The 26,890-nt window shown below is 42.0% G+C and overlaps 1 protein-coding gene across 6 annotated transcripts in view; it reads left to right on the top strand.

Annotated features, from left to right (window-relative positions):
• gramd4a (GRAM domain containing 4a) overlaps positions 1–26,890 on the top strand; it is a 65,547-nt gene that overhangs the window by 15,910 nt on the left and 22,747 nt on the right. For 4 of the 6 annotated variants that reach the window (XM_033614922.2, XM_078164983.1, XM_033614923.2 and 1 more), the window contains exon 3: positions 4,479–4,599. In XM_033614922.2, the coding sequence (XP_033470813.1) occupies positions 4,479–4,599 (121 nt within the window). Of the gene's footprint in view, positions 1–4,478; positions 4,600–19,426; positions 19,812–26,890 lie in introns of those variants that run through there. The other 2 variants (XM_078164984.1, XM_033614926.2) reach the window with 2 other exon arrangements.

The following is a 26,890-nucleotide window of genomic DNA, read 5'->3' on the forward strand; positions in this document are numbered from 1 at the left end:
CCCCTATGGGGTCTAGGGGGTAATTGGCTGTTTTTGACTACTTTTCATTTTACCTTTAAATTTCACCTTAAAAAAACTGTTTACCTTGCCTTGTTTGGTATCATTCTTTTCAGCACAACCTCACCTGTGTGACTTTACAGTTATTTTTTCATTTTGACATACTGTATTAACACAGTGGACCTAAAATCACACAAAAAACATAAAATCCGAGTAGGAAAAAGTTTGACTTTTTACTGTGAAAACCACAAACATGTCTAACGAACCATTTTTGTAACTTAGAATAAAAATATAAATTGTAAACTTCAAAAACATATGTCCTAATTTAGCAAACAACAACGTTATACATAACTATTTACATTAAAATGCCTCAGGCGTTTTTGAACAACTAGCCTACTTACAAAACAATCAGATGCCACACAAATTATTTGTCAAAGGGAAAAATGCCAGCACTCACAAATGTCCTTTTGGTAAATTTAATAAACCAACTTGGGTGGCAGTACCAGAAACACAGACGTTTCGACATAAAGTCTTCTTCTGTCGAAACGTCTGTGTTTGTTGCTGTTTTTGGCCGTGCACCTTTCTAGGGGATTTATTTTGAGAGTGCTTGCTTTTCTCCTACGTGATTTTACACATATTATTTGTGCCACTCTGAAAAACAGTTCCTGTCCACCACAACACACTACAGGAGGAGGACACAACAGGAGGACAACAGGAGGAGTGACACACACTGTGTGGCTCTGCTGCCTGAGCAAACGGAGATCCGGACCTGGTGGGCGTGCCCTGCCACACCGTCCGCTCCTCTGTGCGGACCTCCAAGTACCGCTCAATGCGGTCGTCGGAGGCTCATTTTCCTCTCTCCTCTTCCAAAACACACTACACCACACATTAACTATACACTCCAAACACGCTAAACGTCACAAATCCCAACTCTATCTGTGATTGCGATCGGTGTCTCTCTTGCTGCTGTCTCTCTCACTGCCGTCACTCCCACAACTTCCCCCTCTTCCCCAGCAACAAATGATGTGTGTTGCCATACAATTTTGTGATTGGTTGACGTGGTGCATTTTTCAACCAATAGGAAAGAGGGTGTCGTTTTGTTTTTTGCTGTTGCCTTCAGCACTTTCGTCAGGGCCGAACGGCCCGTTTTTACCGTTTCTTCCTGCATCAAACACGGATCAAACGTGACAACAATATTCAGGAAAATCATGGCATTTATTATTTATCATAAGTCCGGTTTTATATGGCCTATCAAGACGATTTCAAAAGTGGTACAAAGTTTGCACTTTCCACACAAAATGAAACAGAGACTCAGCGAGGCTGCGTGTTGCTGCTACGTCGTCTCAAATCGGTCACGTGATCTTGACGTGCCGGCGCAGTTCTGGACCGCAGAGGGTTAAGATATTTTTTCGGACATTTTTAATTGATAGGACAGATGAGCGCGGGGGGGGGTGACATACAGCAAAGGGCCACAGGCTGGAGTCGAACCTGTGTCCAAGTGGACACAAAGGTCCACTTGGACTGAAGAATAAACTGATTAGAATATGGTGGTGGAAGGTCAAAGGTCAAGGTTAGTGTGCCTCAGTAAAATTTTCGGCCACAGAAGAAGAATTCTTGCGCTAATTTGAAAAACTTCACACAAATGTCTAATAGGATATAAGTAATAACATTTAATATCCAAAAGGTCAAGGGATACTGACCAATTGGTGACACTAATCTTACATCCATGTTTTCACAGACATGGATGTAAACTGTAAGAGGAACTTGAATGGTGTGTAAAGGCCTACAACCGTTGGGTGGTACTTCTAGTTTTTTTTTTAGTTAGTTTTAATTGGTGAAAAAATAAAGCCAACAGTGAACACACTGACTGGTTTAGAGGTCACAATTTTCATATTTATTCACTTTTCCCCATCCAGCCTTTCACCCAGTCCAACCCCTGCACAACACTGAAAACACACATTACAGAAAAACAAAAGTTTATAATAATTAAAAGGGGAAGACAGCTATAGCTAGTGATAAACCTATACAATAATACTAACAAATAGGTGAGCAAGTAGATGGCCAGGAGAAGAAAGCGAAAAGGCAAAATAAATGAAATAAATTTGGGTAAAATACAGTCATTGCAGTTGAGCTGCAATGGTTAATCAATTAGTTGTCAGTTTATTAATTGATCACCAACTACTTTAATAATCAATTAATAGTTTTGATTAATTTTTTAAGAAAAAAAGTTAAAATTCTCAGATTTCAGCTTCTTAAATGTGAATATTTTCTAGTTTCTTTTCTACTCTATGACAGTAAATTGAATTATCATTGGGTTGTGGACAGCACAGATAGACATGTTTCATCTTTTCTAAAATCTTATTGACCAAACAATTAATTGATTAATCGAAAAAATAAATGACAGATTAACCGATAACAAAAATATTCATTAGTTGCAGGAAGAAGGCGGACCATGAGCCATTAAATAAGGAGACAAAGGGTCACCACTTCTTTAGAAAGTGCCAGCTAGACCCTCTAAGCTAAACTTTATCTGTTCCATATGCAAAAAGGACATCACATCTTTCAGCCAGACAGAGAATGGTGGAGCAGAGTAGGCGATTTCTAGGTTGGGAGTATTCTTTGCCTGGTTAGAAGTATTATGAAAGCAGTCCTGTCAACCAGATAACAGTTGCAAGGGAGGGGCCCTGCTGGCATCCTGAAAATGGCAAGTAACAGGCAAGGCTGTTACTCAACAGTGTCGAGAATACAGAAAACTAGAGCTGGGGATTGTGGCTTGCTTGCAACTTAAATTCATAATATAATGCAGATGTTTGCACCTCTATTCTTCACCAGACAGTGAAGATTAGTTTCACAGTTGGAGTATGTTGTGCTCAGCGACCTTATGTCCACCTTAAACAGAACTAACAGCTACATGATGGAGAGGCTGAGAGTGGGTGTAAGCAAAGTGCTGCAGCTATGGATACCACAACTTTGATGCTTTAACAGCACTCAGTAATGAAGTGTTTAACACACGAAGAAATTGAAAAGATGGTTTTACAGCAGGACGCAGTGAGATTCCTGCACTCATGTCAGCCTCAGACATGAAAGAGGGAGAGGGGGGAACACTATAATTAATCAGCCGATAATCGTCCAGGGTGACGTCAGGGCTTGACCCACTTATGATAACCAGGAGGTACTGACTGAGAGATGTCGACCGCATCAAACAACAGGAAGGTTTGCTCACGTAATGCACCGTCCTTGGACCAAATCATTTGAATTTGAAGCTGACAAATACAAAACCAAGGAGCACTGCTGCAGCCGAGTGCTCGTAATGCAGCAAAACTTCTTTCCACTCCCTGCTGTCTGCTCCTTTCATCTCCTCCATGTCCTTCACGTCTTTGTCTCTCTGTCTCTTTCGCCTTCCTCCTCTCCCTTTTATCCTCCTGTCTCCATTTAATTCTCACACCCTCTTTCTGTTTCTGCTTCTCTCTTTCAGTCAACATCCTTTCTCCCCTCCATGACACACTTCTACAGGAGGCTTTTATTTGTTGTCTTTGAAGCGCTTCGTTATTCAGGGACACTCTCTCCATCTCCCCATCTCTATGTCTCCCCACCCGCTTATCTTGTTAGGCTCTGGCTTGCTCCCAAAGCACATTTTTTCAGGTCAATGTCAGTTTTGTGCTATCTCTCTCTCTCTCTCTTCCTCGCTCTCTGTCTCTCGCGGTCTTTGCAGAGAGCACATCAGCTGAAGACATTGCAGTGTGTCTGCGCAGGCACACGCAAACCATGCTGGTTGCTGTCAGGGAGAAGCTGCTGCAGCGTGTGTGCGGTTGTGTGTGTGTGTGTGTGTGTGTGTGTGTGTGTGTGTGTGTGTGTGGCAGGAGTCTTTTAAAGGACCCTTGCTGTAGTCGAGCAGCGATTCTCAACCTGCAGTGCTCATCATCCGCTAGCACCGCCGTCTCTCCCCTGCTCTCGCTCTTTCCTCTCCTCTCCCTCCATCACCCACTCACCCTTTTTTTTCCTCACACCCTGTCCCTGATTCCTCTCCTCTTTCACACAGTCGTCACCTCTCAATCATTATCATCCAGCCGGTCCACCTACACACATGTTGTGTTGCTAGCCGTGTGTGTCAGAGTTAAAGCCCTTAGTCATAAGGGTGTGTGAGTCATCAGTGTTTGCTGTAGTGAGGAAGAGGGGGGGATTCTCCTCTTTTTCGCCTTCCTCATCCTATCACGCTCCAGCTGGACTTAGACCGGGACAGGAAACGTTAGCGTGAGTCATGGCACCATGCTAATCTGTGTGTGTATATGTGTGTGTTACATCATATGGGATATCCCTGCTCGTGCTGACTTGTATGTATTTTTTTTGGCGAGTAATTCTAAAACCAAACATCGCTTTCTTTTGTTGTCTTTGCTTGTGAATCGAATGTTTGCCTGGGTGTGTGTGCATGGTCGTCTTTGTATGCGCTGTATGCATCATTGTGTGTGTATGTGTGTTCACAGGCAGGTTCGGGGTCTCCCACCATGGCTGCGGCCATCCAGGACTTCCAGAGGTCGGAGTCAGACCGGCTCAACGAAGTCAAAGGTCACCTGGAAATTGCCTTATTGGAGAAACATTTCCTACGTGAGTACACGGAAAAAACACGTTCTGGTCTTCTTTTGAAGCTATTCATTCAGATCGCACTTCAGATATAGAGAGACTCATTCAAACCTCAAGATATTATTTCAAGAATTCATCTTCACTGTCCTCACACGCTTTCTATTTGCTCCGTTGCTGAGTTTATTGATCAAATGTTTGCTGATGCTCCATTGGTTCAAGTTGTGCCGGGTGATATGAAACATCTTAGTGTCTAGTGTTCTGTGTGTTGCACTGGTGTTGGTTTTAGTTTCCCACAAGCTGCCTCATCTACCTCTAATTTTAGCTATGGATTTCCCACATTACCCAGAATTCCTCTTGTCAGTTCTCAGAGAAAAGCTCTGATTTTGTGGCACTCAGCTCATGGTTACACAGAATATGTAGGTGGTGAGGGAGAGAGGAAGATTGGGGGGAGAAAGTGTGAGTTTCTTATCTGCACTGCCTTTCCCATTTGTTCTGATTGTATACCAAACTGTGCCTGTTGCAGGCAGCCTCCTCTGTTTGTCGAGAGGCTCTGGTTAAACTCAGCTGTAGCCGAAATGAAATTCTCCTCAGCACCCCATGGTGGCACTTACTGATGTCTCATCAATTTACTGTACATGCTCTTGGTTGTTTTTATAGAGAGGGATCCTCTTACAGCTTTTGATGACATCCAGTACTAGCTCTTAATATCATTCTGCTCTGTGGATTCTGGTCTCACAGGAGGTTGGTTTTGTGTATTGCTCTTTGTTGCTGTGGGCAACTTGACTCTAACAGACTGGCTGTCCAAAATAACCATGGTGTGTTGGGCTTATTACATGAAGCAGCAGTGTGCTGCTCCGCTCAACTTGAAAGCTATAATAATACCCGATTGTATCTGTGTACAGTATTCAGCCTCAGTGCTTGCTGTAATGTTGGCTGTTGTTAATTTTGATGTTTTATTCTGTCTTACCTCCAAAATTTAGGAGAGCTCAGCTATAAGCTCTCTACAATAGCAAACTTTTCTCTACTTTAAATGATGACTGGAAATAAATGGTCTTAAGATTCCAGTTTAATCTGATATTTAGAATACGCAGTAACCGCAGTAACATCCTGTTTTGCTAGCTGTGTGTTTATGTGCAACTGTATGCACCCTTGAGTTACACTGGAAGCCTAATGGAAGCAAGCAGCTACTGAGCTAATAAAAATCAATTTACCATGCTACACCAGAGGGGCTCGCTCTTAGGTGAAGCATCCATGAAGCAGGCAGTGCATCCTCAGTTAACCTACAAACCTTCCTGTTCATTTATTCATTTGTTGATTGTACCTTGCCTAACCTTGCAGCCAGCAGTAGCGTGTCTACAGGGATTTAAGTGCTATTGTCAAGTTACCGGCCACAACATGAAATATCAAATGCCTGCCTGTGTTAGGTTTTTGCTCTCAAATTCAATTTTCTATAATATCATGACACAATCTGCTATAGTAAGTATGCAGTTTCTGCCCAGCACCAAACAACAAGGCGACAGGCTGGTGATCATAGTGGAGCATTCAGCTGATAATAGAGCCAGATATTTCTCTCAGTAAGCGGTGGAGACCAAAACAGAGCTAAAGGAAGAGTCACTATTGGACTTCATCAGATGGACACAAACACTACTCCAGATGCATACTAACAATATGTACTTTAACAATATGATTTTTAAACCTGCACCGACAGTTTAGGGCTGTCATTTTTCAAAAAGTCAAGTTCAAGCTAACACGTAATTAGTTTGAAATAATTGAAAACGTAACCTACATTAACCTGGAAATCCATATGCCCCGCCCCCAGCAAAATCGAATTTGCACTACACGGGGATCTGGCCCAGACGAGCAGAGCCCACTGAATCGCCTATTGGACCAATCAGATCAGTCTATCTGACAGAGGCGGGCTTTGGGCAGGCGTAACATGATGAAGACAGTGCTGCGCCGTAGGGGTCGAAAAGTAAACAGCCAAGATGGCAGCTGCCGAAGGACCACGTCCATTCAGTTTAGCTTTGGAAGACACGCTAAGCCAACTACACTTATCTTTTTCCTTAGAGAGGAACGGAAGACTGCGCTAGAAACCTTCGCTTCCAGGAAGGAAGTTTTTGCGTTTTTGCTGACGGGATATGGCAAACACATAACATATCAGTTAGCCCCACTGGTCGGCAAACAAATGGGGATTAGTGCAATGAATACGTTACCTTGTTTTTTGCTCTGAAAGGGCCATCGTGCCATACAGTTGCGTGCGGTGGCATTTAATATGCCTCAGTTAGTGCCGCCCCTTGGGTAGGAAGGGTGTATCAGTGAGGGCCAGACTCAAAATCTTTCCAGGCTAAACCTACATAGTAGTAACAGTATATACTGTGTAACTGAGTCGAGCTGCAGGAAGTTATTTTGATCTATCTATCTCTTTATCGGCAGCTTGCAAACCAAATTTAAAGGTACACTGTGTTGGTGTGTATATCCTGCCCTTGTTAAGTCAATGAAAGCAGTCTGGCTTTGTATTATTGGCACTATTTATTGGCTCTAATTTTAATTATCGGAATAATGCATAATAATAGAAATGTTCCACTATCGGCTCGATATATATCATACATCCCAACCTGTAACCCTTGAAATTATTGTTTTCAGGAACCTTAAAGCTTCCATTTCAAAAGAATTTCAGTTTTACTGTTTTGACTGTTCTGTTTTTAACTTGTCTCATGTGAGGCAGCTGTTTTTTATTTGGAAGTTCCAATTAAAAGAACAAAACAGTCAAATGTGATGAAGTTCAGTATGGTTATGATTATTTTCCCCCTAACTGCAGTGTGTAGTAGATGCGGTTACACTTGATTTTTCTCCACATTCATAAAAACATGGACCAGAATCATGACTCCATCTCATTGTGCAGCATCCCCTATTTAAACTCTGATGGACCTAAAGTAAGCTGTTTCTGTTACTATTCCTCTGTAGTTTTAGGGTAAGATGAAAATAGTGTATGTATTGCAGTTTGCAGTTATTGATATGCTGTTAATCTGTATATTGTAGTCCCAAAAACAGTGAATGGGGGAGGGCGGGGAGATGAAGGAGAGGCAGCAGCCTGATGTGAAACAAACTGCATGATGATGAGTCCCCCCACTCAACTCACACACATTTACAAGCTTGTCTAACCTGGTATTCGATGAGGAGGACTGGTTGTCCTGTACCATGCAGCACATTGACAGTCCCGGGGTGTGTAATGGTCTGTGAAGTTTTTTTTTCCCCCCCTTGCCTTTCGACTATGTGTGTCTATTAGAGAGCGAGTGAGAGACAGGGAGAGAGAGCGTGAAAGAGAATACCTCGGGCTATGTCCTCTCTCATAATGCCTCTGCCTGAGCTAAAAGGGCTGGATTCATTGTCACACAGTCAGGATGCTAGCTAAATGAGCTCACCCTTCATGGACCTGTCTTCCTTCCTGTTTGCCCTTTCCGTTCTCCCCCTCCCTCCATCTAGAAATTTTCTAGAGCTCTCTTTGCCTTTTTCTCTCCATCCCGCTGAGCTGCTCTTTCAGGATCTGCCCGCCATTCCCTGCTCTTCTTTTTTGCTCATTTATCCCCTTCTCTTCTTTTATTATGCTTTTGATTTCCCCCTTCTCCTTGTAGGACACTGCAGTATGATGTTTTGGGATTCCTCTGGGGTCTAACAAACACACGTGCTCACACATGAACACTCAAGCCGCTACCAGCTGTGTGAGTGTCATGAGCTCAAAGAGTTAAAAACAGAAGTGTTATGATAGCTCCCCCTAAGATGGCAGCCACTTGGCATTTTGGATGGGGACTCCAGAGGGGAGGTTGATGTTGCCTCCTGCTGTTGATTGGTAAAGGCTAGTAATACCTCTGGGTGATGTTGTTTTCATTTCTAACCTGTGTGTTTTTATGCCCTCTGTTTGCTTGTACCCATCCACTGCTACTCCCTTCCCATCTCACTCTCTGGTTATCCATTTCTTTCATACCTCTCAGCCTTCCGTCCTATCTCTGACCAGTGTAATTGTATTGCGGGTAACACTGAAGCATGACAATCCATTAGCACCTAATGGAGTCTGGAGCTCTCTGCCCTGCACTCTGGTTATTGTGTATTCTATTTCTGCTGTTTTTCTTTGTGCTCTACTCTGCCTTCCTGTGCTTTATTTAGTCATGGTACGCTAAACAATGCACTGCTGAGTGTGTTTGAGTCCTTGCACTGCATGGCCTTCTATAGAAAGACCTACGTAAGTGTGTATTCATCATATTATAGGTCACATGTTAAGCGGCAATGCATACAGCCTTGTATGTTCATATACAGTTTGTCATTTTGTAAGGCTAATGAGATTAGCGGGGTGACACAAAAGATTCCTTGTAGCAAGATATTATAGGTTTATGTGTTGTGTAATGGCTTTTCTGGAGCATAGGTGCTATAGGAAAACAACATACTGTGACACACTGAGTGCGTTTACATGGACAGTTAATTTCCCTTTTCATTCAGAGTGAAAGTTCATTCCTATTAAAAGTGATCTTGTAAACACCTAATTCTGAATGAAAATGGCCAATGGGATTGAAAATTCATTCCGATGTAAGGGGCTGGAATATTCCGTTTCTAATAACGAATGAAGAATTTGTCACACTTGTATACACTCATTCCTCTTTAAATTCATTCCAGTCTTTCCGCGCATGCTCGTTTCCTTGCCCTTCTGTCGCGATGACGTATATAGTGCGCATAGCAACGGGCTGAGATAGAGCAGTCGGACTCATTGCACTCACCTGTTTCCATTCGCCACAGCACAGTCAGCTATCTCCCTTCTTCTCCTCAACAGACGAAGCATTAGCAGAACAAGGTTGTTGTTGTACTGCTGCTTCAAGACTATAAGCAAAACAAGCCTGAAAAAGGCACTAAGAACAGCGTCGTCAAGCATCTTGTTATCTGGAATGAGGATTAGAGTGTTTTCTGCCGGTAAACGTAAACACGTAACATCTGGCCTGCCTCCTATCCAATCAGAAACCTTCCCTGCCCCGAACCTTGTGCGGACCCGAATAAAGACGATTAAACTGATCTCCCGTGTAAACTCTCATTCGGAATGAATATTTCCCATGTAAACTACCTGAAAGACTTTAATTCCGAATGATTTCATTCAGATTTATTTCACTCCGAATGAGAAGCCATCGTGTAACCGCACCCATTGGAAGGATTTAGAAATGATAAAGTTATAACTCCTAAGATTTCTGTCCAGGTTGATTTGGCGACACCTGTTGTTCTAACTGGCATTTTTTTCCATTATACCATGACGAAGTGTGATCTGATTTCATGTTGTACACACACACTGAAGAGTATTTTTCCGCACAGCACAGTAAAGTTTGTTTCCCTTGCTGAGGGCTAAAAGGTGTGCAGCCTGTCGCTCACAGCTCTTGTTCCTTTTCCATTCAATTGGCTGACTGACTTTTTTCGTAGATGTATTTTTGATCAATGATCACAACCCTAACCCCTGCTAAGCTACAGTAACATCTGTGACAAATACATTGCGGTTCCTGTGACTGCTTCATAATAAATGCCACCCCTCATCTTAACATTTATGAAGCATTTAATTTGAAGCAGCAGGAAATGTTTGCTTTGCTTTGGCAGTGATTTGATAGAGCTGTAGGGGACAGTGAGGCTGATATAAATGAGATAGGTCTGCAAACAGTAATGCTGGATCACGTGCATGCCTCATTTCCTGTGAGTCCCTCGTGTGGGTAGTCAAGTTGACTAAACAATTACCAAAAGAAAAAGATCAATAAATATTAAAAAAGGGTATTTGCAGGTATCAATCATTTAAACTTGCTCTAAATAAGAAAATCTGCTCAACAACTAAGATCCACTTTTGCAGTCACTAGCTTTTTAAATCCTTAGGTCTCCTCAGGGCCAATTTAATTTCATGTTTCACTTTAAACTCCACTGTGTTGTTTTTTTCCATTGAGAAGATAAGAAAATGTTTTGGCCTCTAAAAACATGTTTCCCCCAAAGGAAAAGGCCCATAATGACATGAGAGGAAATGGGAGTAAACGTAACCGAGACTCATCCCAACCATTGAAGTGTGTGTTAGTTTGTGCTTTTTCCCTCTAATGGTGCATCAGAAATGATTAGTCTAAGAAGTTATTTGGGCTTCTTGGATCTCTTTCACACTCGGAGTGAACTGAGCGTAGGCGTATTTTCTCTCTCCCCTTCTCTCTCCTGCTGACGTCTTCCCTCTCTGCTGCCTAAAATAAAGCCGGGGGCCCACGCTGTATGCTAAAACAAACACACTGCTTAAGTATATTGTCTCCTGCCTTCACAGGAGGCGTGAGTTTCCATTCCAGATGGCGTGTGTGTGTTTGTGTGTGTGTGTGTGCGTGTGTGTGTGTGTGTGTGTGTGTGTGTGTGTGTGTGTGTGTGTGTGTGTGTGTGTGTGTGTGTGAATACAACGACCCATGCCTTTCCCCTTGGCATTTGTTGTGATTGACCAGTGCTATTCTTAGGGCACTTAATTGGTTAATTTGTAACCATGTTTCCGGACGTGGAATCACATAAGAGGCTAACACACACTCACACATATGCAGCGTAGGTTGTGATGGCCTTCTGCTGTGTTATAGTTGTGTTTCCTTTAGTTTTCCTCTCTCTCCTCTTCAGGTACTTATTTTTTCCCTTCCTCTCAGCTATTCGTCTCTTTCATTTCTCTCCTGTCCTTGTGTTTGTCTGTATGCACACACACACTCCACGACAGACTAATCAGATTAGTTTAAAGGGCCAGCAGTGTTTTCTCAATCATTTAATAGATGCAGAAATATGTGTTCACCTCATTCCACCTTGACCAAGCGTGCAGTGCTGCAGCAGTCTCTTTAGTCTGTCAGTGTTTGACAGCTTTAGTAATTCAAGGAAGAGGCAGTTCACTTAAATCCCGAAATATATTTTCCCACATCCCCCTGTTGAAACCCATCTATGGAGGTAGTTATGGTTTGATTTGCCCAGGTTTTGAGACCTTCCCACTGAGACCTCTTGTGCCACCTTAATACAGTTAATGGATTGGTGAGTGGTGCACAGCATTGAAAAATTACATTAGGAAAAACAGTGTGTGTTTTTGGAGACATTGCTGTGGTTACATGTGCAGGATAATCCACAGACCTAGAAAGAGCCACAGCCCCTGATAAACCATCCACAGTGAGGTCTGTGGATTATCTGCAGTAATAAGAATTATTCTGTGCTTGCGGCTTTTTAAAAATGTTTTTATAGGCACTGTAATGTAGGGGTGCATTATAATTGATCTAATGTATTACAAGGTAAAATACATGCAAGTTTTTACTATAATTCAAACGTGATTAAAGCAAGACTGAATCCAACCTAGTGCTAATGGCTGTTGTGTCTTGGTGATGGTCTATATATGTATGGTAATTACAGGTTGGCTGTGGGTGGGCAAACTTACAATTTACATTGTCAGCTCTCACAGATTAGTCTGTACTGTTTACACAGTGGTAGCTATTCTAGTGTCTCTAAGTAATGTCTGTTATGTCTTATCCTAAAATAAGGGGGCTCCCTCATTTTGCTCCCCTCCTGTTCCTTGCTCATTTTTGGTTGTGCTCGGCGACTAGCATGCTTCTCTTGTACGTTAATGCAAGTATTTACATTACCTTTCCAGCCTCATGACCCCAAATCAAAGCTGGGAGACCTCTGGTTTGTTTAGGCTAACTCAGTTAGCTTTAGCCTGGTCCACAGCTGGTAACTGGTAGCTGGTCTGGCAACTCTGTGGTGAAGAATATTCGGGAGACGTTGCGATAACATTTGCTTTATTTCTTCTGTGCAGCAAACACAAAACAAAGTCCTTTTGACAGTCATGATACTGAAACCTGAGCTTTATGCTGACTACTGTAGCTCAGTGGTGTGGTGGAGGGTATACTCAGGTATACGGGGTATACCCACTTCTTCTTCTATCCATTGACAGTATACCCACCTATCAGCAAAACAGCCATTGTAATATAAAGGAGAGTAAGCCGACTTCCTCATCAGTAACCTACCTATCTACCTAGTTGTACAACTACCTCATCAACTACCACTACACCACTACTGTAGCTTCAAAAAAGCATGGCTTCACTGTGTCTGGCACCTGCCGCCCCAGTTGTAGTACTTTTTTACACACTCACACATACGAGAGTCTCCCTCCCCATAACAAATGCCGCCAGACTATTTCACCTACACATGTAACCTGTCTTAAAGGGTAAGGCTTGGGCAGTAACATTAGTCATGGAAAATGAGAACCATGCCGCCAAGCAGCAACAAATCTGTAGCGTGACGTGTTTGACATCCTGTGATGAGACTATTGCACATGCCCACATCGCAGTATTGATGCTGAAACGCTATATCGTGCATCCCTATCATAAAGATATAGATTGATGTTATATAAAATGGCATTAGCCTTGTTAGGAAGTGTTATATAACATGTCCCCAGATGTCAGAGCTAGACTGCTATACTTTATGTAGTCCAAATAGCTGAGACAGCCAGTCTTACTGACTGACAAATTTTAAATTCAAATCATGAAGTTCTCAGTAATCAGATAATTAGCCGGTCAGCCATTCTCTCGTTATACTAACACTGGGAACTCCATCTTGTGTTGTGCAGAGCAGTGTAAGGTTGATGATTTATAACAGCACCCACAGTAGACACAAACACAATGGAGATGTAAATTATGCAAGGGGTTTAGCATAAAACTGCACTGTAGTGTATCCGCACTCCCAGTGTGTCTAAAATAACCAGAGTGGGAATATATGGATGTGTAATTCTATAATTTTCATCTGTTTCTCAGCCCTCGCCATGCTACACACCAAGATTTAAGATTAGTACTCTGAGGACACAGTTTCCTTGAGTGATAACCTTGCGATGGCCCTGTAATTATTATAGTAATGGATGTAGAAACAGAGAGATATATCAACCAGAATGCTGAACTGACCCTCCTTCTGGTGATAAAATGGCAAAGGGTAGTGCTGGTGGAAGTCACCTCGTGTAATTATATGAGCAGGCCTAATGTGCTAAGCTTTTATCGCTCCCTTTCTCTGTTTCCCCTCAGCTCTCCCTTGCCTTTATTCTTATTCCCTTTCACTCCTACCTCTGAACATCACTGTCCTTCTCTGCCCTTGTGTTTTGCCTTGGTTTTATCCTTGGCTTGGTTGATATCTCTAGCTTTGTCTATCGGTGTTACAATACAATTATTCTGTCGATGTCCGTCCTGGACCTTCCATGCTACTGTGTGTACATGTAGTTAGTCTTTCAATATTTCTACATCGTACTGTGTAGTAGAAATGTTCTGCTATAACTGGGTTCATAGGTTTTACAGCGACTAGTTCCACAATATTTGAGAGAACTAGATGTGTGTGTGTGTGTGTGTGTGTGTGAGGCTATCCTGTTTGAGGTCGTGTATTGAAGGTCACTGCGGGGGAACAGGCCAGGCTTTGTGCACTACAGTGACTTGCTGATCAATACAGTGTCCTAGCTGCTGCCCTATTTCACACTGGGTAGAGGGGCACACACATGAAGGCTACACACAAACATGCAGCAGCAGCAGCAGCAGCAGCAGCAGCAGAATAACTGACGGCTAATGGAATCAGAGATGAATTGCAATAGGTCTATAATGCTATGCAGTGTTGTTCTTCGCAATAACTACAGGGACTACCGGTGCTGGGAAACCACCCGGAATAACAAGTACATCCCAGTAGCGTATATCAAACAGACACCAGGAAATATCTTATTCCCCACTGACAGATATTTAAAAAAAAATGTATTAAAAATTCAGAGATACTGTGCCAATTTAAAATCCCATAGTCCACCCACATAAGTTGCCTGATTAGGCCTCTTATCAAACACTGTGGGTGACTACAGGCTGTAATTAATTGACAGCTCTGTCCTCTTAGAGCAGGACTTTATACACCACCATTATTGTTATTACTTCATTGAGTTTATAAATGTCACATAATTTCCTGCACAGCTCATTTCACATTTTTGTCTTGTCATTGCAGGAAAAAAAGCAGGCGTTACAGATAGCATTAACAATGTCTCAGTTCGCTTCACCTGCCGGCGAGCCAAGACAGTGAGCCAGCATGCCTGCTCCCTGAAACCCAACCCGCTAAATGGAATTCAGCCATTATTAATTGTATTACTCACACCAGTGCTGTTCCTACTTTGACATTTTCAAAATGTCTTCTGTGAAAAAGAGCAATTAGCTAGAGTGACTGCAAACACCTGAGTGGGTGTGCGGGGTGTGGTGTGCTTGAATGGAGTGCCTTGCTAAAAAGCAAGCTGCCACTGTAGCTGTTGTTCTAGCTTTAGCTTTAAATTTGACTTTGAAAGTTTTTTCTTGACTTTGGAAAGACTGTTTAAAGTTCCCATGAAATGAAAAATACAGCTTCCCAGTTTTAATCTTGTGTTCCTGTGGTATCCTTTGTTATATGCCAAATATATGTTATAAAAGATCTTTTCTCTTTCCGTAAAACCAGGGAAGACAGGTTCAAATGTTTGATAACTCATCCTGCACTCAGGGGCGTTTACAAAAGTCCACTCAAATGAGAATTTGGGTAACTAGTTAGCCAAACTGGTCATATAAAACTGCGCTTTGCTGTTTGTGAGTTGTAGTAGTTACAAACTAAAAAGGCAATATGGAGAGAGATAAGAGACGTGTGTTTGTATATCAATGAGCAAAACCTTTGTTTTCAGCTCCAAAACAAAGTTGCTGAGGTCTAATTCATTCATCTCATTCTCCTCCAAATCTAACAGCGAGGAAGGTGTGTGTGAAACCAACAGTCCACTCAGCCGTTGGGGTGTAACGATCCATCAGACTGGATCGATATATCGATTAAATGATCCAGTATCATCGATGCAAAGTGAAAACATCAATCTATATCATCATCTTTAGGACACACTTTTATTTTGAAAGTCTGTGTCACCATCAAACAGTGGCAGGCAGATGGTAAGCAGCCAAGAGAAAGACGATGAGGATAACGTTATTTACAAAGGAATAAATCAGCAGTGTGGAAATGTTTTGGATTTCGGAGAAAATACAAGAACAGACAGAGCACATGCTGTATGTAAACGATGCAATTACGAGATATTAGCTGACATTAGCTGCTCTGTTTCAATAATGTTGGGCTGAAAAAACGTGCATGCAGGCTGGAATTTAATCATGATGTTGTGTCGGGAGATGCAGTGACTTGAGTATAAGAGGAAAGAGGAAAAATGTCCGCTAGCCGCATGCTTAAGCTCGTAATAAGTAGCAAACAGCAATTGTATTGTCCATGAACCTTGACAGTTATTACTGAGCTGAATATGATACTTGTGTTAAACAATGTTGTTATTAATCCATGTTTTATGGCTGTTGGGAGACGCTTGCCTTCAGGGCTTTGAGCCAGATAACCATGAAGTTTATGAAAAAGATTGTGGTTTAGGACCTTAAGAAAGGTCGCTCTGTTAGAAAGCCTTGAAGGCTAACTATCCCATGTGCTGTTTTATGTGTGTTTGTGGAGTCAGTTTAAAGTGAACTTTACTTCCCAATTACTTACATTATGTGTTTCTATCCTTTATGGCCAAAAGTAAAAAAGAAAGGGGTGGCAGCTTCTTCTGTAACCGATTGTGTCATATGGACATATAATATCGTCTCATATTGATTGCAGGCCCCTGAATGGCATCGTGGCAGAGTTTGTAATATTGGCAAATATAATATCATCATCCAACGAATCAATATAGTATTGTATCGTGATGAAACTGGTGAGTTACACCCTGACTCAGCAGCAGACTCTGCTGTAGCTAAACTCTAAGCCCGCCCACTTTATAGCAGTCCAATCAAATGTGAAGGATTTGATTTAAATCACTCTTATAACTGTACACTGTTCAAATATTCCATTTTACCGGGAAATCCATCACAGTATGGTAAAGCTCAGGATACTCTAATGAAAGTTTCACTAGGAGCAAGTTTCACTTTTAACAAATGCACATAAAGCAAGACTCAGTCAAGGTCGACTCATTTTAAAATTTACAGTTAATGACACATTGTAAATTTTTTAATGCAGGTACTATGAGGTACCAATAAGGTCAGCGTTGTGTGATTTAAAAATTCACAGGCTTTTTTGTTGAAGAAATTGATTTTACTTCTTCTTGTGTGTGTGTGTGTGTGTGTGTGTGTGTGTGTGTGCGCGTGTGCGTGTGTTTTGAAATTGTAGAAGGAAGGCCTTGCTCCTCTATTTTTTATCGGGTGACACCAAAATCTGATATTTGCTTTAATATTTCAGAGTGCAAAAATTGTTTCTTTTGTCACACGGAATTGTAGCAGCCTTGGAAATATCTCACTATAATGCAACATTCAGGCTTTTTCAGTTTCTGCAATAAGACAAAACCCAGAAAAGCATCTACAAATTGCACTTTATGAGTCTTTAAGTAAAAAAGGTGAGGATGACGGTGTAGTTTAGTCCTATACTGTGTCTTTGAAGACAAAACAGAACAAACAAACTTGTTAAAGGCTTTGTAAGATATTCATTCAGAAGTAATATACATAAGAAATGGATTTCAGTAATTGATGGGCCACACATTGTGTGTCTGTAGTGTCTGGAGAGTTCGTATACAGCAGAAAAATGGATGTAAATGAAAAGTCTTCATTTCATATTCTCGGAGATAATTCTGCAAGTGATTGAGCTTTCTGTGGGACTCTGCCTCATCACTGATTGCTTGTGCACTGATGATGATTCATTCTCCATCTAACAGCTACAGGACATGCTGCATGGTAATGACTAAATCTCGCTCAGTGAGGAAGCAGTCTTTTCTGCTGTAGGTGAGCTCTGTACGAGAGAATTTCAAGCTTTTTAGGCAGAATGGGTCCTGACAGCTCAGACGTAGAGGTATCTGTAATTGGGATGTTTGAGTTTGTGGAGAAGAATGTCGGTGCAGATATATCATTTTACATTGGTTTCTCTCACTGTACTTTCATCTCTGTCCCAGTTCTTGCATTTTAATTTTGTTGTACTCTCATGAGTTTAGCCAAGTGTGTGACAATGCAGCAGGTGGCCACATGTGTGAAGAGAGTAGGTGCTCAGTTTTATGACCAGGCAGCTTGTCCATGACTTAATGTGTGGGTTCTGTTGCAGCACATTTAAAGAAGACAGGATGTAAGCAGCACCTCAATGATTGACATCATCTATTGCAAAGATTGTAAGGCTTCTGACATTGTCCAGAAAAAATTGCACAGTGCTGACTGGTGCTTACATCAGTTGTTCTCTCTTGGAAAGCACTTGGCTCCCAATGGCAACAGGAGGCTCCAGTCTTGACCAGATATCTATGATGTAATGAAATCTATAATGTCATTACAGCTCTCCAAACAAGCAGATGCTATCCACCCTGCTGACACAACATTGGATTACTGGACATTGTTTATCTAGATTATTTATCGCATGTTCCTCTCCCACATAAATATTTCAGCACACACACACACACACACACACACACACACACATACACACAGTGACATAGACTTGCTGTAAGGGAGCCTGGCTCGATGCCATGTGACCAAGAGATCAGCTAAGACAGTATGGCAGAGAAAGAGTGGTTTTGTTTAGATGTCACAGGGAGGGCTGTGAAGTTTGAGATTTAGCCATGAAGCTAACAAAATGTTGTGGAGGGGTGAAGTGAAACAAGTGGGTGAAATCTAGGTCACCTAAAGATATCAGGACCAGAGTGGAAGGAGGCCACAGAGAGGAAAGACAAAAGAAGACAAATACAGTACTTACTCTTTGTTCTTTACAGTATAATTATTAGAAAATACAAAGTAACATGTAGAATCTGACTGGGAAAAAAAGAACTCTTTGGATACATTATCAATATCCAGGTCAGATATGTGCTAATTTGACACTGTAATTCCCTTGAAACACTTGTGGAGAACCCAAACGTTGTGAACTTTACACTTGCAGATTGAGGACAGTATCAGCAGTCTGGTGTGATCAGCTGTCTGTAGATATGTAACAGGTTTAATTTGTGAGAGAACATGATGTCTCTCAGTTAACAACATGATGTTGTTATCTGTGTTAAACAGAGAGAAAGGAGGTTAGATAAAACACGTATCCATATTGCCAGTTACAGTTTGGATTTTCTCAAACTCCCCATTTGCCAACTCTGTCTTTTTTAACCTGTCTTCTATTTTTCATGGTCAGTTTCTTGAATGGTGGGCTAACATCTGCAGATCGGCTCACGGCCACAAAATTCAACTTTCCTTTCTGCTCGAGTCAACCAGAGTTGTGGCAAACACTGTAGAGAATGTGAACAATGGAAGGCCAATGTGAAGCAGCTGATTCTCCCTCTCTCTTTCACTCTCTCTCTCTCTCTCTCTCTCTGAACCCCCCGTGCCCCCACCTTTCTTTAATGAAAGGAGCCATTGTCTCTGGCCTGGATTGAACAACTCACACAGTACTTTTCCTTTGAGGTCTTAAAAACTTTGCCTGCTTAGATGAAAAGCGATTCGCCTAGCTTGCGTATTTACAGTACTCGTACGCACTCATGCAACACTCCTGCACACAAATATGAACATGCACAAACCCAAACGCAACAGATACGTAACACATGACCACGCTAATGAACACAACCACTCAAATAAACTCATACTGACACATGAACATGCATAATGTGTGTGCGTCTGACAGCTCCAGTGTGCTCTGAAACCTCAGATTCCAGGCCCTCTTAGTCTGCTGGCCACCCAGCAAAGCCCCACCTCTCCCTACCTCAGCTGCCCTCCTTCTCTTTTTACTGAGTGTCTAACACACTCACACCAGCTCTGGTCACTGACCATCACTCTCAGTGTGTGTGGAGGCCTTTCAGAGCAGTTCTCATTTTGCTGGTGACCAGTTAGCACCGAGGAACCTGTCCTTGGCCTCTGCTTTGTCTCTGGATGAGGCATGTGAACATGGAGCATATACCTAAGTTGCCAGGTTTGGAGGGTTTTGAAGAGGTTTGAGGTCATCAGGTAGCAGAGGGTGCTAAGCAAACTGGACCGGACCAGGAGAACCTGTAGCCATGGCGCAGTTTCAAGAAAGAACCAAGGCGGCCACTCTGCCGTCCCGTTCCTGCGCGAGTGTCCCAGGGACTAGCCGAATGCAGAGACGGATGGCTTTGTGCAAGCTGGACGACTGCACCTTTGACAGCTTTGAGCTGCTTTATAGTGGAGCTATCGATAAGATCAAAAGCCACAAAAGTAACCTCAACCTCAGTAAGTTTGTCAGCTTCAAAATCAGGAATTTATGGGCAAGTTGAACCCAACCATATTGCACTGTAAAGTCGAATAAGATACTGTAATTTGTCTGTTTTATATACAACTTGTGTATGAAATATCTAAATCGTCGGTGATCAACTGTGTTTATAAATCATGATAAACTTGCCACATCTCTTGCCACGTCTAGGCGCCATCTTACTCCCCCGCAGTTCTCATACAACTGAGGTTTCATCCAGTAACTACAATTAGACTAACAGCAGAACGTTACCAGCGGAAACACTGGTCTGTTTTTGCAACTTAATTCGACTCTCAGCACCGCTTGCTCAACGGAGTAGCTTCAGTCTACATTTCCCTTTGCTGTCTGTGACATGGCAGCCCTCAGTGTTGATAGGCTATTTATTCCTGATGTGTAACCCATCAGACATTGAGCGAGGCTACAGAGTGGTGACTGCATCAGAGCCAAAGTAGTGGTAGCACTGTTTACAACAGAGGTGGTACTCTAAACTTCTGTTTGCACTTTATCAGCCCCAGGGAGATATATACAAGATAGTCAAGTCTAGGCTCTATGTGTGAGATAACCTCGATCCTACTGAGGTTAAAATTTGTCAACACAAATACGATTCACACATTCAGCCAAGTCTCAGCAAGTTGTTAACCCAAAGTCACCTCTGTCCAATGAAAAATAGCAACTTTGCCACAGTGGTGAATCATGACCTCAGACACTGCAGTCCACTCAGCTGAATGTTGAAACTAGTGCAAAGTGCCTTGAGGAGTTGGTCTGTGTCTGGATGCTGGTTCCAAGAGAACATTAATCAAGAATGTACAATGTTAATTATATAACTTGAGGGAGCGATGTGTGTAAGATTTACGGGGATTTAGTGGTATATAGCAGTGAGGACTGGACATTGCAACCAGCTGAAACTTTTACTGGTTGGAATTCCTACAGTGGTCATTGTTCAGGAGGTTTTACAGTGAGTCGTATGAACAAATGGCCCTATCTAGAGCCAGTGTTCAGGTTGTCTGTTCTGGGCTACTGTAGAAACATAGCGGTGAACATGGCAATCTCCATGGACAAGGACCCGCTCCCTATGTAGATATAAACAGCTCATTCTAAGGTAACAGAAACACAATGGCTCTTATTTTCAGGTGATTGTACACAAAGAAAAAATACTTATAATACTATATTCCATGCCAGTATATCCCCCTGAATCCCACACACTGGACTATAACTCAATTTCACCAAATGTTACCTCTATTTTTTGTCATAGTGTTGGTTTTGAAAATTGCTGTGTCATGTAGAGGATATAAAGGAAGTCTCTCATGTGACACTCAGCCATGGTGGTTGCTGCATGCTTGTGTCACCTCAAGTTCACCAAGGCTCCACAACATTTCCCCAACTTTTGGTTGTAGGTCTTTGGTTCAATAACAAACAAAGATAATGGCAAAATACAATCCGAGTGCCATTATTTTAAAATGTTAAAATGATATCTGAAAACTTACCTTTCATATTTTTTTATTTGCTTTAACCTCTGCAGAGTGTCTTATCTGCAACTACAACATCTTCGTCTCTCGTCTTTAACCTTAACCTGATCTGAATGTGCTGTGTTACCCAAAGCAAACAAGATCTCATTAGCTCCTCTTGGCTTCAGTCGCCCCCTCGTACTGCAATTAAATGCCCTCAACATCAGAAGTGTTTGCTGTTGCTGTCTAACCTGTGTTAGCAGATTATAATGTGTGTAACTCTTATCAGATGTATGTTGTTTTGGCATTCTTTATCATGGCAGTGAAGGTTAGCGCCATTACAGGTGACACGCCCTGGCATGGCATTTAGCTAATCCACTATCTGTGTGACTGATAAATGGTGTCGTTACCTGCCTTCATACTGGCCAAAGGGACCCTGTGACACGGTAACCCGGGATGAAGATTTATATATAGATGACGGCAATCCAATTTTAGCAGCAGAACGGATGTGTTGACAGTATTATTAATATGCTATCTGATGGAGGGGGGCCTCTGTGGAACAGGAAAACGATCGTACTCTATCTGTCTCTGTATATAACACTTTTGGAATGAGGCTTCTGTTTCTGGTGTTAGAAAGGAAGGAAACTATGGAGAGGAAAAGGGTGGAGAAAGGGTAAAGGAGTTGTAGAGATGCCTGTACATAGAAGTAATTGCATAGGGTGAAAGGAAGGACTAACATACAGGGGTAGGACTGCAATAGAAAATAATGCTGCATCCATGCATGCGGCATGAATTTTAGTTGTCGTTCTTAAAGTTCAAGCAATTGTCTGTTGCTGCTTTTTGGAAAAACCAACAAATGGACTGCTGCGACTTAAATTAGCGCAATTAATCTTTGAAACTTCTCTGTGTCTGTCAACTAAAGATTGAAGCATCTTAAAGCTGCATCACTCAATATTTTTATATTAACAATAGAAAGATGATGACATGTTATTTGAAAGGGGATGCTTTGGTGTCAGACCCACAGAGAATTATCACCTGGGTCTTTACAAAGACGTATTGCACTGTCAAGCTTATTGTCTTGTTTTAGTGGCCTGCAGCTTTACTGTTTTGGTTCAGACTTACCACTTCAACCTACATCAGCCTTGTTCCCACCTGCATTTTCAACAGTCCCCACCCACCCCCCACCCCCACCCCGCCTTTACACAATCTGCCCGGCACTAAATGAAAGTTAGCAGCTAATTCCCAAAGGAGTGGGTGGAATAGATCAGTGGTTCTCAACCTTTTTTTTGTTAAGGACCGCCAAAATTGATACACATTAAGTCAGGGACCCCCATGTGATAAGATTTAGTTTCAGTGACCTCCATCACAAAAGATTTTGGTTGTTACATTGTTTGGCAGTAATTACTGTGGTGGAAATTTTGTCTTCTTCATGCATATGCTTGTATTGTTTCATTCTTCCTATGTGTTTGTAAGTGTGTGAACTTTGCATTCCCCTTTTGTAAACATCTGTCGTTACTTGACATCATCAAGAGATTTACATTCACTATAATCTCGCCTTTAAAGACAGTCCATTGACTATCTAACAGATACAGCCGATTACCTAACATGTTATATACTAGATTGCAACAGGTATGTTCCTCTGGTGTAATCAAGAGAACATAATTAAATCAGGAAGGCCCAAGAAAGCTACAATTGATTTCTCATTATCTTGTCGTCTGAGTGCAGGTATAAAGATACCCTGTGTTCACTGTTCTGGGCACAAACTCTGAGCTCTGAGCCTGAGGATGCGCCTTCTCTATAGAGAATAAACTCTCATGCGCAAAGCTATTCAGCCTTACTTGCTGACTCCCAAGCAGATCGGCAAAAAATTGCCACAACATTACCTTTCCCAGTAAAAGAAGTGTAACGAATTTCTAATACAAATTTGGCAATACTGTTACAGCCAGCCCAGAAACAAATAACTCATATCAACCTGATTTTGTTGTCACCCCTACTGAAATCTTAACAGTCAAACAATCCCAGGGTTCATTTCCAGAATTGTTGTGCATGCACGTTACTTAGCAGCAAGCTAGCTTGAGAGATTGAAACGTACATTCAGCGGCTGGATATTTTCCAGTTACTTTGTTTTTGTTGGATGGAAAGATGACAAGAACGTGGATGTTGCAAGTAGTGGTAGTAAGACTGATTCCACTGCATAAAAACACAATCTCAAACTTCCTGAAACACCCAACCAAAGGTAAACCCTCTGGCCGCAGAGGTTGGCTGTAGCCCTACACCGGCTTAACAAGCAAAACTGTGTTTTAGTCATGAACAGCAGGCTACAAGTAACAAAGAACTAATGAAGCTAAACTAATGATTCTTTCTCTTTGTCTTTGACCCTTTGTCTTTCAGACAGATTCTTGGGAAAATACTGGTCAAAGGCATCAGAAGTCTCCAAGGCCAAAAATAATTTTGAGCTATCTAGCCTTAGCTGTGCACGCGGGAGATTACCTTTTTGAGTTGAAAGGTCGCAATCACCAGTTTTTTGTGTAACATAAAAGTTATATACAAGTAGTGTGTGATGAATTACTGTTGGCCTGGAATAATAAATAAGGGATGAATTTAACATTTGAAAAACGTGCCAAGTAATGAGCAGTTTCATTTTTTGAGTAGCAAGCCCAATGATATGATTCCAACCAGTTCTATAGTTGTCAGTTACAGTGAGGAGATATCATCAGAGGAAGTGAAACCTTCAATCAGAATATTCACTCTTATGACTCTTAGTCACATTGGGATCCCTGCTATAGTGAATTAAGAAATTGAAAATAAACTATTGCCTATTTTTCTGGAGACACCCTGGAATGCCCTCAAGGAGTCCTTGGTGTCCCCAGACTCCTGGTTGAGAACCACTGGAACAGATGATGTTTACAGCGTATTGTGCTGTCCCCAAGTGCCTCTCTGAGTATCACTGTGTTCCTGTCTCTCTTGATTCTCATTTATAACCAGTAGTAAGTCTATTTTAGGCACTTTGTTTGACAGAAAGGCCAAAATGTTAAGTAATCTTGTCTTTCAAGTGAGACTTTCAAGTCTCATCTATTGCTGTTAAGCGGTACATTCAGTACAGCGTACAACACTGATCTAGTTCTGCCTACACCACCCAGGGTGCATCACTGCTGTTGTTAGTCATTTGTCTAATAGGTTTACAGTTGCCTGTGGATCTCCTGGCACAGGGCAACCCAACCAGTCTTAAGCTGCTTAGCAACCTTTGGCCGGCCTCTTGCTTACTCTTACGCACCCACTCTCTCTGTCTTGTTTACATATATAATGCTGTATCATAAACACATTCTTAGGTTAGCAAATAGGGAGACAGGCAACGCTGAGCTGGTGGACGGGTGAAAGTGTATGAGAGGAGTCATGTTACATAGATGAAGTAAGGTGTTATGGTTTCCTCTCCCAGTGCATAAGGTTTTCTAAGTGGCGACCAGAATATGTCTTACTGCTCTTATACCAGAAATGCGCAGGAGATTATACTATACTAAGCTAAGTGGATTGCTATACGTGGGAAACAGAGATCCAGTGTATGTTTTCCTAGTTAGAGCACCCAGTGTTGTTGCCGATGCTTTGGCTGCAGGAGGTGCTTCCACTGAATGTTTTATTAGTGTTAATGGGAAGAGATAAAGGACAAGTGAGATATGAGATTGGGTGATGAGAAAGAGAAACTGGCAGCTGAACTCTGGTAATATGAATCCTCTGCTGTCTGCGTGATGAAATGATCTCAGGAAGAAGAGGAGGGGATCAGGTGATATACATTGTGTAACTGCTTTTATCACTCTCCTCCCTTTCCCTTCAAAGTTTAAGGGTACCACTAGGTCAGGTGATGTTTCTGGGTTTTAGGTTGGAGAGATGTTGATCTTGATGTTGAGTGGCACCACTTTGCTTTTAATACCATGTAGTGTTGTCATGCTGTACAATTTCCTGTTAATCCTCAGTATGATAGTGTTTCCAATAAAGTGGTACAACAGCAAGTTCTGTTCCTAAGGAGAGTCTGCTGGCAATAAAAAAGCAGGTTCAGGTTTTTCTATATATGAGGATGCAAATATGTGTGTTTGGAGAAGGATTAAAAATGTGCTTTAGGGCTGCTGTGGTGACAGAATTTCTCCTGTGTTGATTAAGGTTGGCTCAACTGCATGAAATGCAAATCACATTGATCCTAATTTTAGTGCTTCATAAATAAGCTTTTTGTCAGGTTACTATGAGGTATAGTGTTGCTTTTTAAATGACAAAGATGACACAGTTTTAAAACAAAGTAACATTTCCATTTTTGAATGCAGAACACAGAAGGGCAATGAGATACAGTGTTTTTCCACCTGAGGGGCTTTGGTTGTGTCTGGTTGCTATGATACAGAATATCTGCGGAAGTAAAAATGTTGGCAGAAGAAAGAGCACTTGCTCTGGATAAGGGGAAGGTTGAAGCATGAAGGGAGAAGGGGCAGACCTGTTGGTCTTAGTGGGTTCAGTATTCATTTCTTCTCCATTGTTGTTGTTTGTCAGCGATTTGACGGTTGGTCTTTGGGGTACTTGTACCGTCCTTTTACTGTGATTGGACAGCTGGGTAAAAATGACAGTGCCGAGCCACTGCAGCATTTCACCCAAAGTTGAATATTTTTTAACTCTCGGAAAGCAGAAAAAAATGGCAAACATGCAGTGCTCAGCGCAGAATAGACACTCAGTGTTGTGTTGCACTGCTGGCGTTTGAAGGCCCCAATCACACAGAAAGAAATTTGCAGGTTGCAAAATGTGAGGGGCACCGCACTGCCTTTTTTTGTTTGTTTTTTTAAATTGAATGCCACTAGTAAAAAAACTAAACAAAAATGCTTGCTGTGCCTTTTTATTGTTGCCAGGCAACCACCCCATGACGTCCTAACACTAACCGTCCTGTGTAATTAATCTACTGTTTTTGTTTCCTCAGTCATTAGTATCTAGTCCCTAATCTGTTCAGGCAGAGGGTACTTGCTGTAGCTCTGGTTGAGGCTGAGAGGCTGTCAATAAATAGTTTGTTGGGCACAGGGAGACGGAGATCTGTGTGGGTACATACATGAGACCTTTAAAAAGAGGGTAGGTCATGGGGAGTACCACCAGTTGGTCCAGGAGCTTCTCCTCAATGAGGGAATGAATGTCTCGGGGGCAGTTTCACAGCCAACTGTCTATCGTCTTGCCATGTAGCTCTGGGTAACCAGCAACCGCCACCACCAGTTTCTCCTCCATTGTTTACCAACTGTAAACATGTTGTCGTGACCACCACAGATTGCCCGCCTCTCAAATTTTCTGATGGGACAATTGGCAAAAATATAACAAAAAAAGAGAGGGCGTGGGGTTGAAGTTTTTTCAACTCAAGGAGTTCAGAGCGCTCTGGCAAAAACACCAGGCGCCCAGAGTGCAGAAATGTAAGGTGCCTCGCAACGCACATTTTGTGTGATTACATGATGGACGCCTAATGAAACAAAGAGGAAACATGAACATAGCGGTTATGATGGTTGCTTGCCATCTGCTGCAGTTGACTTGTCAGTAGCGCTGTATTGCAATATTGCATTATTGCAACAGCCCTGCTGCACTTTTACCCATTCTTGTTTTTGTGC

Source organism: Epinephelus lanceolatus, chromosome 23, assembly GCF_041903045.1.
Source record: "Epinephelus lanceolatus isolate andai-2023 chromosome 23, ASM4190304v1, whole genome shotgun sequence".
NCBI classification, from domain to species: Eukaryota; Metazoa; Chordata; class Actinopteri; order Perciformes; family Serranidae; genus Epinephelus; species Epinephelus lanceolatus.